The sequence below is a fragment of the Sapajus apella genome, unplaced genomic scaffold (assembly GCF_009761245.1).
Source record: "Sapajus apella isolate SASKATOON/1434 unplaced genomic scaffold, GSC_monkey_1.0 scaffold3, whole genome shotgun sequence".
NCBI classification, from domain to species: Eukaryota; Metazoa; Chordata; class Mammalia; order Primates; family Cebidae; genus Sapajus; species Sapajus apella.
The window spans coordinates 26,068,915-26,081,570 of NW_022436943.1; the positions used below are offsets into that span (position 1 = coordinate 26,068,915).

A 12,656-nucleotide genomic window follows, 5' to 3' on the forward strand; every position below is an offset into this window, starting at 1 on the left:
CAGATGCTGTTAATTCAGCCCATTACCCTTAAAGGTGCTGCAGTCTGTTGTATTAAAGGTCTATATGCTGTTAACATTCCTGAGAGTTCTGGTTTAGCAATAACAGAGCATTGAGAGAAGTAGGCTCCTGTGAGCAGAGAGCAGTGGCAGGAGGAAGCAAAGATAGGCCATGACAATTTCAGTTAATGCCAATCATCCAGCTATCAGGGCAGCACAGCAATCAATAGGACAGTTTCCATGACACTGGTAGGACAATAGGACAGTACACAGCAGGACAGTTTAGGACAGTTCACAGTAGGACAATTCACAATACACAGTATACAGTAGGACAGTTCATAGTACACAGTAGGACAGTGCACAGTAAGACAGTTCACAGTACATAGTAGGACAGCTCACAGTACACAGTAGGACAGAGCACAGTACACAGTAGGACAGTACACAGTAAGTACACAGTAGCACAGTAGGACAGTTCACAATACATAATACACAGTAGGACAGTTTAGGACAGTTCACAGTATACAGTAGGACAGTTCACAATACACAGTACACAGTAGGACTGTACACAATAGGACAGTTCACAGTACATAGCAGGACTGTAGGACAGTACACAGTAGGACAGTTCACAGTGCACAGTAGGACAGTTTCCATGACACAGCAATCAGTAGGACAGTTTCCAGGACAGCAGGGAGGTTTCTGTGACAATTTCTAGAGGCCTGTTAAATCAATAGACATAGCTGTGTAGAAATGGTGAAATATCAAAGGTACAGACAGCATAAGTAATTTCCCCAGAGACACACAGGGAGAATGCAGAGGAGTAAGATGCAAATCTAGGCTTGATTTCAAACTCATTCTCCTGGAATTGATAAATAACTTTATACAAAAAATACTGAAGTGACAACTGGCAATTCAAAACCTCAACAAAGAGCCAAAGTGGCCTTTAAAAACAAAACAAATCCCCCCCAAAAAATCAGCTTATGTCTTTAATTCAGCAATATTAAATATTAAGAAACATTTTCAAGCAATGTATAAGAGATCTTTTTTAAAGCATAAATAACAAAGCATTTAAATAATTTGAATTCCCTTACTTCATTTCAGATATTCCAGGGGAGATTGTAGAATCCCCCTCTATGAATCCCCTTCTTAGACATAAAGAATAAAGTTAGAAATGAGGAGAAAGAGGGGGAAGAATTAGAGGAATCTGGCAATCCATTCATTTTCACTTTGGCAGTTGGAATTAAAAGTGAGAGAAAGGGTTAAGGATTCTTCTAAAATTATTTTACATTACAGAGTTAATGCAATAAGTAATAAGAAAAAGAAAGAATAAAAGCTTGCAGAATGCATGGATAATGTTCTATTGTTGTTAACCTATGTCCTAGAATGAGAGGGACTATAAGATGCTAAGAGGGCAAATAAAATTATTGACTGATTATACCTTTTGTTTGAAAATATTTTTATACATTTTCATTCAGTTGTTTTAACCTCTAAAAGGGAGAGGGCTAAAAAGAGGATTATATGGATTTTTCCAAAGCAGTTTTTTCCGGAGGTCATGCTAAGAGGGAAATCTGTGACAAGGAAATAAATGGTTGGGAGAACCACTTATTTGTGTGAACATGTTTGTAAATATGCATGAAAACTGGGAAGAGTATATCAACAAATACTTTGCCAATCAGAAAGTAGGGGGCATTTCCAATTGCTCACATTTTGCCTATCAGTCTAGTAACTTTCAGTATTAAATAAAAGAAAATGGTTGGAGAATGTTGGGTAAATGGTAAGCATTTATTCCAAGTCAGTAGTGATGTCCAGAAGTTCTAGCAGGTAGTTACACATCCTGATGTTAAGGTTTGGGGGTGGGGGGTTGTGGTGTCAGGAAACTCATAAGGAAGAAATCTTATGGATCCTGCAGGGTGGATTCATCATAATTACTGTCAATTTCTTTAACAAACTAGACCCCAAATCTTTTGCTGTAATTTGTCATCATATTTGCAGCTTTCATTTCAAAATCCAGGTAAAACTAATTCCTGAGATATTAAAAAAAGAAAAGTTTAATATTTGTACCTTTCAAATGGGTGTATAAATACAAATGCCCAATTTGAATTATCCTTTCAGGCAAAAGGTTTGAGAGCTATTCCATTTTAAAACCATAAATTTTCTCATCACAGTCTACAGTTTTCAAAGATGTAATTCTGCACTATTTACAGTTCTCTACCTTGACTTCTAATTAATACACCTGTGAGACTGCAGATGAAAATAAAGGGTTTCCCTGACCTGGGGTATTAAGATACTTCTACTGGAATGCATGTCTTAATACATTTTAAAAATTCGGGATCTGTTTATATAGCTATATAGATGCCTATGCGTATATCTTTATGCTAACATTAAATACTTTCGCAGTCTTTCGTGAAGATTTTGTATTACTGCAAACAATAGCTACATATTATGGAATAACTGAGAAATAAAGCCACATTTTCTTAAAATAAATGTAAGAGAAACAGCTTAAGTGTTAAAAAACAAAGCCATCACCTCTCAAGTGGCAGCAAAAATGATCACAATATAGGCAGGAATTTTTCAGATGTATTTTCCAAATTTAACATTCTATAGTGAATATTTAGATGGAGGGAATTATTTTCAAATGATAAATTTGGTATTTGTAGCGAATTATACTCTTCTGGAAGAACTAGACTTTTGCACTTTAATAAGAATAGAATATTTTCTAAAAGCCTTAGGTCACAAAGAATCACAGGAAGAGGTGGAATATTTGGAAGGTCTTGCTTAAGGGATGTTTTCCCCACCTTCATTGAATGTATTGAAGCTTCCTGGGGTCACTGTGAAGTCAAAAGCTTTATTCTAGAAATAAGAATTGTGGTCTCTCAAGAGTAGATACTATCAAAATTGTTTTGTCATGCTGATAGCTGGGCATTCTGGGCAGTAAATTTCTTTTGTAGAAGGGCCACCGTTTGCTGCATAGATATTCTATGTTTTATGCTAATTCTTTGGGTTTGGCATACAAAAGAACGCCTGAAAAATAATAAGCAAGTGATTTTTCTAAAAATCTACATTGAACATACAGGCTCACTTCATTTTATTGTGCTTTGCTTTATTATGCTTCACAGAAAATGAATTTTTACAAATGGAAGGTTTATGACAACCTGTATCAATCAAGTTTATCAGCTCCATTTTGCCAACAGCATGTGTTCACTTCATGTCTCTGTGTCACATTTTGTTGATTCTTTCAACATTTCAAACATTTTCATTATTATTATGTCTGTCATGGTAATTTGTGATCAGTGATCACTGGTGTTACTATTGCAAGTGTTTTGGAGCACCCCCAACTCCACCCATATAAGATGGTGAACTTCATTGATCAGTATTGTGTAGTGTTCTGACTGCTCCAAGAGAGACTTGGGAAAACCACTTACTAGTGTGAACATGTTTATAAATATGCATGAAAACTGAGAAGCCCTTCCCCAGTCTCTCTCCCCCTCTTCCTTTGGTCTTCCTATTGCCTGAGACACAACGATATGAAACCAAGCCAATTAATAAACCTACAATGGCCCCTGAGTGTTCAAGTGAAAGGAAAGTTGCATCTCTCTCACTTTAATCAAAAGGTAGAAATGATTAAGTTTAGGGAGGAAGGCATGTCAAAAGCTGACATAGACCAAGAGCTGGGCCTCTTGTAACACTTAGCCAAGTTGTGAATGCAAAGGAAATGTGGTTAAAGGAAATTAAAATTGCTACTCCAGTGAACACACAAATGATAAGGAAGTCAAACAGCCCTATTGCTGTTCTGGAGAAAGTTGTGGATAGAAGATTAAACCAGCCACAACATTCCCTTAGGCCAAAGCCTAATCCAGAGCACTGCCCTAACTCTTTTCAACTCTATGAAGGCTGAGAGAGATGAGGAAACTTTTCTTCAGAGAAGAAAAGTTTGAAGCTAGCAGAGATCACTTCATGAGACTCAAGCAAAGAGATCATCTCCATAACATAAATGTGCAAGATTAAACAGCAAGTGCTGATGTGCAAGCTGCAGCATGTTATACAGAAGATGTAACTAAGATCATTGATGAAGGTGGCTATGCTAAACAACAGATTTTCATTGTAGAAGAAACAGCTTCCTACTGGGAGATGTCACCTAGGACTTTCATAGCTAGAGACAAGTCAATTCCTGGCTTGGAAGCTTCAAAGGAGAGGCTGACTTTCTTGTTAGGGGTTAATGCAGCTGCTGTCTTTAAGTTGAGGTCAGTGTTCATTTACCATTTCAGAAATCCTAGGGTCCTTAAGAATCTTGCTGTATCTTGTCTGCTTTTGCTCTGTAAATAAAACAACAAAGCCTGGATGACAGCTGATGTGTTTTCAGTGGGCTTAATTTTAGGCCCACTGTTGAGACCTACTGCTCAGGAAAAAAAGATCCCTTCTAATTGACAGTGTTCCTAGTCACCCAAGAGCTCTGGTGAAGATGTACAAAAAGATTAGTCTTGTTTTCATGCCTGCAAACACAGCAACGTCCATTCTGCAGCTCATTGATCAAGGAATAATTTTGATTTTCCAGTCTTATTATTTAAGAAATATGTTTGTTAAGGCTGTTCCTGCTGTAGATAGTGATTCCTCTGATGGATCTGGGCAAAATAAATTGAAAGCCTTTTGGAAAGAATTCCCCATTTCAGATGCCGTTAAAAATATTCACGATTCATGTGGGCAGGAAGGAGGTCAATATATTCACATTAATGAGAGTCTGGAAGAAGTTGATTCCAGACCTCATGGATGACTTTGAGGTGTTCAGTACTTCAGTAGAGGAAGTAACTGCAGATGTGACGGAAATGGCAAGACTAGAACTGGAAGTGGAGCCTAAAGATGTGATTGAATTCCTGCGATCTTATGTGAAAACTTGAACATATGAGGAGTTACATCTTACGAATGAGCAAAGAAAGTCAGACAGAATCTACTACTGGTGAAGAGCCCGTGAACATTGTTGGAATGACAACAAAGAATTTAGAATATTACATAAACTTAGTTGATAAAGCAGCAGCAGGGCTTCGGAGGATTGATTCCGATTTGGAAAGAAGTCTTACTGTGGGTAAAGTGCTATCAAACAGCATCACATGTTACAGAGAAATCTTTCCTGAAAGGAAGAGTTAATTGATACATCAAACTTCATTTCTGTCTTATTTTAAGAAATTGCTATATCACCCCAACCTTCAGCAACCCCCACCCTCATGAGTCAGCAGCTGTCAACATTGAGATAAGACTATTAGCAAAAATACTACAAATTGCAAAAGCCTCAGTATCTCTTTTTTTTAAACAAGTATTTTTAAAAATATGTATGTTTTTTAGACATAATGCTATTGCACACTTGATATACTATAGTATAGTGCAAACATAACCTCTCTATGCACTGGGAAACCAAAAAAAAAAATGTGTGACTCTCTTTATTTCAATATTTGGTTTATTATGGGGGTCTGGAACTGAACCCACAGTACCTCTGAGGTATGCCTGTATATAAATCTTGAAACAGATTAATTCTTGTCCCCTTCCTCATAAATAGCACAAAATAAAATGTTAACTCAGAAATCAAATTCCTTGACCCAACTTGGGGTGTTTCTTGCGGCAGCTGTGATTTATACAGGTTAACAAATATATAAATTTTATTTATATTAAATGTTACATCGTACAGAGCTCCAAACACATAGAAAAATGCCTCTCATGGACCCAATAAAAAAAAAGCTTCTATTACAGACTTTACTATTTTGAAGAACCCACTTGCTTATGCTTCACATCCAATTGAAGATTGTATCTGCGCATTTAATACTTCATATTTTGAAAACATGTTTTCTAGCACAAAAACTGTGCAAAACCTTTATATATCATGAAGAGACTTTCCAAGTAGATAGTTTTATATTTTATGCCCCTCTTGCTGTGAGTTTCCATGATCTACAAGTGTCAATGACAATTCAGAATTTCAAATGGAGCACTATAAAATTACCCGCTTTGGGTAGTAAGTAAAATGACTCCATTTGGTAGTTATTAAAATATAAAAATGTATATTTAAATTATTTGGTTAAAATATGAAGCTATTTCAATTCTATTATGTAAAGCTCTTAGAAATTCCGTGGCACAGAGTTAGCTGTTATTACTCATTTTCTAAAAATTAGTTTAAAAGCCATAAACCATCTCTTCTGTGGAGCTTTCACTGACCACAAATTCTCATTGTGTCATGGCGTCATGCTGGCCAGAATTGGGAATCTGCTTTTCTACAAAAGCCAATTTGATAAACAAAAACTATATCTCATTGTTTTATATAAGTCAAACCATTTGTGTGTCTTTTTCTGTGAACTGCCTATTTCATGACTCTTGTCCATTTTTCTTTTAGTATGCTAGCTGTTTTTAAAATTTGAATCATTATTTATATGTTAAGGATTTGACATTTTATTTGCTATTTTATTGCAAGTATTTTCACCAACTTGTCCTTTGTCTCTTAATTGATTTGCATACAGGAGGATTACATTTTTATGTTGTTAAATCTTACCTGTTTTATACATGATGATGTGGGGACAATTTCTGAAGGGTGAAAGGTTGCTGACTGGTCTGTGCATTGCTGCTCCCTAAATATACCACCACAATGGGCAAGAACTGCAAATGTGAATCTGAAACTTAGGGAAGGAGTTTAGGTTGGAGATGTCGATCAGAGTGTCACCTGCCTAGTGCCTTGTGAAAACAAAGATGCAGATTAATTCCTCCACGGCAAGAGTGGAAATAGGGCAAGGTAAAGGAACCCACATTGGAATGTCTGTATTTGGGGGACAAGGAGAAGAAAATGAGTTGGCAAAGCTTGTATAGAGAAATAAGCAAAGAGAAAAGATAGAGCATCATCATAGGCAATGAAGTAAAGAGATACAAGGTGATGGTCAATTGGTTAAGTAGGATGCAATTTGGCAATTTGGCAAGAGGAATCCGTGAAAAAGCCAAGCTGCAAAAACAGAGGAGCAAAAAGGAGTTGAATAGACTAAACATTTTTCTGTTTGGTTGAATGAGCACCATCTCTAAGAACATATGGAAATATTGAAACAAAAACAAAAATTATATTTATTTGTACAAAGTGATCCTGCATCTTGTGTGGTTTCCTGATGGCTTCTTTCATTTCCACCACTATAAGAATTTTTTGAAGTTTAAAAGGAAAGCAAAGGAAACATTTTATAGGGAATTCACATTTTAAAGCCCTCTTCTTGCCTAGGAATAAATTTAATGGGTCAATGCTTCATCTTCTGTCATTTTATTATAATCACTAAAGTTACTTAATGGGTTTCACTGGGTTAGGGAACTGGGTTGATTCTTTCCATATGGATTCAAAACTGAATTTCTTTAAATAGGAAAGATACCAAAAAAGGAGAGAAAATCCAGGAGAGGCAGGATCCCTCACAGGTCACAAATATGGTATAGACTTATGAGTGCTTGTGGCTTTCAGGACCAAAGTTCAACCTTGCCAGAGGAATAGAAATGGGGCTGCCTGGTTTCCTCCACTGCTGTATTGTTTCATATCCTCATGACTTATGTGTGACGTGACTTTTGCATGCTCTGCTAATATGCCTGGCATTGTCTATTTGTTTTTTCTTTTTTCCTATCAGGGAGCAGAAAGAAAAATCCGAGACGAAGAGAGAAAGCAGAACAGGAAGAAAGGGAAAGGCCAGGCTTCCCAAACTCAGTGCAACAGCTGTGAGTTTCACTGAGACTAATGTTGCTTTCTACAGGGGAGACTCGATGTGGGCTGTGTCCACTAGGGGAATAGGTGGAAGAAGTGGGTTGCAGGTACAACTACATACATAAAAGGTATGGCTTACTTTCCCCTGGCAGTGGAGACAGGTGATTGATTATCCCTGTGAAAAGCAAATAGAATCACATGAGCACAGTGTGTTTGAGCTAGGAAGGACTTTGTAATAGCCTGGAGACCAACATCCTCCTTCTGCAGTCAAGGAATCTTGGGTGCATAAAGGGACAGAAGGGTGTGAGGGGTCCTATGCTTCACCTCAGGAGTGCTCAGCTGAAGTCCATGCTCCTGTTGGTTTTGCTGGGTTAGGGGTAGTAGGGGATGCTAAAGTGTATTTGCATCTGTGGTATTCAAGAAGCTTCATAGGAGAAAACCATGGACTTTAGGACCTAGAATTGAGAGTTCTTAGTCATACATTACTCTGTCATTTATGAGTTTTGTGATCCCATCCAGCCTCTGATGGGAAGTTGGCCGCCATCCCTTTACAGAAGAAGAGTGACATCACCTACTTCAAAACCATGCCTGATCTCCACTCCCAGCCAGTTCTCTTCATACCTGATGTTCACTTTGCAAACCTGCAGAGGACCGGACAGGTATGACCTACCAGCTAATGTCCACCTCCCATCCATCCACAGGGCAGGGAGGGCCTTAAAATAGAAGCAGTGTTGACCTCAAAAATAACTTACCTTCCATTTACTAGAGAAAAAGTCAATGTCATTCCCTCTAGTAAATGCATTTTTATAGAAAGGAATGTCTCAGGAGAGGAAACTAAGTCGGAGAGGAGAGTAAGCTGATATTAGTGAAGTCTTGACAAAGAGTGGAAGAGGAAGAAAGTAAGAAGGCTGATAACCTCCAAGTTGTGTTCTGACAGCTTTGTCGTGGCCGGGATTATCCTGACGCAATAGAGCTCCACCTAATGGTGAGAAGTTGAACTGCACCTAAAACTCCATAAAGTTGCATAAAGGGAAAGTCTCAGCTTAAATAAAACTCCAACAAATTTTCACTTAGTAAATAAAAGGTTCCCATTTCATAGGTAAATCATTTCACATCAAAAGAAAAATAAGGTTGTAGACAATCCCCCTTTAAAAAACTTCTTCTCTTCTAGTTATATCTACAAGTGAAATGAAAAGATCTCAAACTAACATAAATGTCCAATAATTAACTCATTATGGTAGCTCAAGTTGATGGAATATTATGTGGTCACTAAAATTTTAATTATGGAAACTACATAGCAACATGGGACCTCGTTATGATGATGTTCAGTGGGAAGAAAATGTAGAATAGTAATTTGTGTTTATATTATCATCCCAAATATATAACTGAATTTGAAGGGAGCAAGAAAAATTGCAACACTTTTTACAGGGTTATGAGATATGGCTGATTTTTCTTTTTCTTTTTAGTATATTTCTGTTATGTGATAAATAAAAATTGTGTGAAAAAAGAAAAAAAATAATTATTTCCTTAGCATTAGCCAGGATTATTTTTTACCAAACCAATTGGGTTTTAATGAATTTTTGTATCCATTAGTTTTCTTTTAAACCCAAAGTCCTTTAAGGAAACATCTGTTTTGAGAAATAAAGGCATACTGACACATTTAAGTTTTTCTTTCATTCCAAGCATGCAAACACTCATTGGAATTGACCTTAGGGTAGAAAGAAATCACTATTGGCTTTACTTTCTCTTTTGCATGTATTTTGTCCCCCAGTATCCAGTGTGTTCTTTCATTATATTCATGAGACAAAGCAACTCTACAACCACAGCTTTTTGTTGTTACTCATGACCCAACGTGGGAATAAAATGCCTATAGCTGTTTCTTAAAGCACAATGGCCGGGTGTGGTGTAATCCCAGCACTTTGGGAGGCCGAGGTGGGTGAATCAAGGTCAGGAGATAGAGACCATCCAGGCCAACATGGTGAAACCCTGTCTCTACTATAAGTACAAAAATTAGCTGAGTGTGGTGGCGCATGCCTATAGTCCCAACTACTTGGGAGGCTGAGGCAGGAGGATCGCTTGAACCTGGAAGGCAGAGGTTATAGTGAGCCGAGATCATGCCATTCCACTCCAACCTGGCGACAGAGCAAGACTCCGTCTCAAAAGCAAAACAAACAAACAAAAAAACCATTAAAAACCAATTTAACATTTTCATCCTGTCTTACTTGATGGATAAGAACAAGGACACAAAGTAGGGAGGAAGAATTTTGTAATTTATCAAGATAAGCGTGCCAGCACTTATTTATTTATTTAATTCCCAAGACCATGGTGGTGGTTTGTGTCTGCACTGTCTGTGCCCCATGGGAGTTTATGGAGCCAGGTTTCTGCACCTTTGAGAAGAAGGGACAATTGAGTTAAATTGTTCTTATTGTTTGGTTTGTTGTCATGACTCTGGCCTCAGTTCCATGTCAAAGCTGACAACCTGACCAGTTCTTTTGACAAGCATTCTCCAAAATATACAAAGTATAAATTAATCTTAAAAGTGGCCCTATCCGGCTGCTCCTGACTGTCAGTCCACTGACCTGTCTTGTCCCCTGAATGTGATGAGCCTGGGTGTCAGGAGCCCGGCTGTCAGCCTGAGGTGGAATCAGAAGGAAAGTGAAGACTTTATAATCTGTTGGTTTCAGCAGTTGCCAGGCAGCCCAATCAGTGCCCCCTGTATATCCTTCCTATAGATCCCTCTGTATATCCTTCCTATAGATCCCCCTGTATATCCTTCCTATATATCCCCCTGAATATCCTGCCTGTATATCCCCCTATATGTCCTGCCTCTATATCCCCCTATATGTCCTGCCTCTCTATCCCCCTATATGTCCTGCCTCTCTATCCCCCTATATGTCCTGCCTCTCTATCCCCCTATATGTCCTGCCTCTATATCCCCCTATATGTCCTGCCTCTCTATCCCCCTATATGTCCTGCCTCTCTATCCCCCTGTATATCCTTCCTATATATCCCCCTGTGTATCCTGCCTGTATATCCCCCTGTATGTCCTGCCTCTCTATCCCCCTGTATATCCTACTTGTATATCCCCCCTGTATATCTGGAGGCCTTCCTCAGAGCTCTCTGGCTTCTTCCATGGCCTTGGATTTGGAGAAGAGGGGTCAGTGAAGAAGCCTGCTCTGAGCTTCTGGAAACAAAGGAACACACTCAACTGTCTCTAGAATAACCTGTGACTATGCTGTGGTTGATCAGCTAACTTAGCTGAAGGAAAGGAGCTTGGACAGTGGCTGGCTAGGGACTTTAAGACTGCATTTTCTCAAAAAAAGATTGATGCCCGGGAGATCCTTCCAAAGACAGGAGGGAATAGGCAGTGCCATGGCCTTAGATTTGGGGATGGGGCAGAGACTGGCCAACTTTGACCTGCAAAACAAGAGCTCTCAGTGGCAGGTCAAAGGATATGGCTGGTTTCCCTTAAGGGGATAGAAATATAAAGGGGAGCAAGAGAGACTCAAGGACTAATGTGTATCTCAGAAGCCACTGCAGTCCTGAGCTTGCTAAAATCGGCTGCATTGCAGCTGTGCCCAACTGCAGGGCCAGCAGTCCTGCTGTTCTCATGGCTAGTGAGGCACCTGCGAGCTATGCTAAAACTACAGGGCAGCAGTCCGTGTTCACTCAAGGACATGACTTGGGGAATGGGTTTTTTCACTGTCAGTCCACATGCCCCCCAACCTTCCCGTTATCTCATTGATTCACATATGGATTGAAATATTTTTCAGATACTTATCAAAACTAATGTGAAGGAATAAATCCAATGTACAGGCTCTATGGAGCCCTTCAGTTTTACTCACCTGATATTGAATCCCTGATATTCAGGCTGTTTATTTCTGGATGCTTTTAAAGGTCATGTGATTAGGTGAGATTGGGAAAAATTGGTGAGATGCAGAGGCATCATCGTTATAGATAATATCTACTTTGCAGGCATCAGCCTTCCCCAAAACACTTGAACCCGAGGAGGACTCTTCTTTTCCCTTACATGCTCAGAAACCATCTCCTGCACTGTTGTTTGTAAACAAACTTCCCCCATATCATAGGAGTTCTTGATAAGGATTTGGATTCCTGAGTTCCATTCTTGATCTTTTGAATTAAAATTTCCCAAGTGAGTTCCAGAAATTTTTGTTTATGATAAAGTTTCCAGATATTTTTATACACTCTAAAGTTTGAAAAACATGCTCTAGAAATTAAGTTAGGGCAATGAACCCAACAGCTGACAAGAAATCGTTGGTCCTTATGGGTAAGAAGGAGAAATGACAAAGAAGAGACAGTGGTAGGGACAGTGAAGTAGAGACCATTCAGGAGGGTGGGAAGACACCTAAGAGAAGCTTGCTTCCATCTTTGAGTCACCAACCAACTTTGCAGAGGCCAGGAGTCAGGCCAGAGAGATGCACTATGCCACGTTTAAAGAAAGCAGTAAAACACATGCCAACATGGGGAACTTTTTCAAAACAATCCAGTTTTATGGCCAGTGGAATGCCCCAGCCTCCTTCACTTAGGTAGGTTACTCCGTATTCATGAAAGTAGGCAGTCCTGTTCATGCTCTGAATACCACACTGAGACTTGAGGTGGGGAGAAAAAACTTGCCTCCATTGTTTTCCATTTAAGAAGAAACTAAGTATACCGTACAATACTAGCCATTAAAAAACAGGAAAAATTCCTGCAGAAATCTGAGCTAATGACTAGAATGACTCATTCCCAGAGTTCCAAGTAACCAGTCTTGTTTTATAACCATGTCTAGGTTTGCAGCATCCCAGGAACTGCCAAGAGCCTTTGAGAAGGTTTGTAGGGAGGTTGTCCATCTAGGCATAGCTGTTTCTCTCCAAGGCTGGGGCAGGGATGGTGACTAGATGTACTAGCATCAGGGGCTACTTTTGAGTTAATATGTAAATGTCTGATACTAACTCAGGTATTATTC

At 38.9% G+C, this 12,656-nt stretch overlaps 1 protein-coding gene across 1 annotated transcript in view; it reads left to right on the plus strand.

Moving 5' to 3' along the window:
- Positions 1 to 12,656, plus strand: part of GRHL2 (grainyhead like transcription factor 2) — a 190,658-nt gene that overhangs the window by 143,056 nt on the left and 34,946 nt on the right. The window contains exons 8-9 of the mRNA XM_032247908.1: positions 7,617 to 7,704; positions 8,210 to 8,349. Of these exons, the coding sequence (XP_032103799.1) occupies positions 7,617 to 7,704; positions 8,210 to 8,349 (228 nt within the window). The remainder of the gene's footprint in view (positions 1 to 7,616; positions 7,705 to 8,209; positions 8,350 to 12,656) is intronic.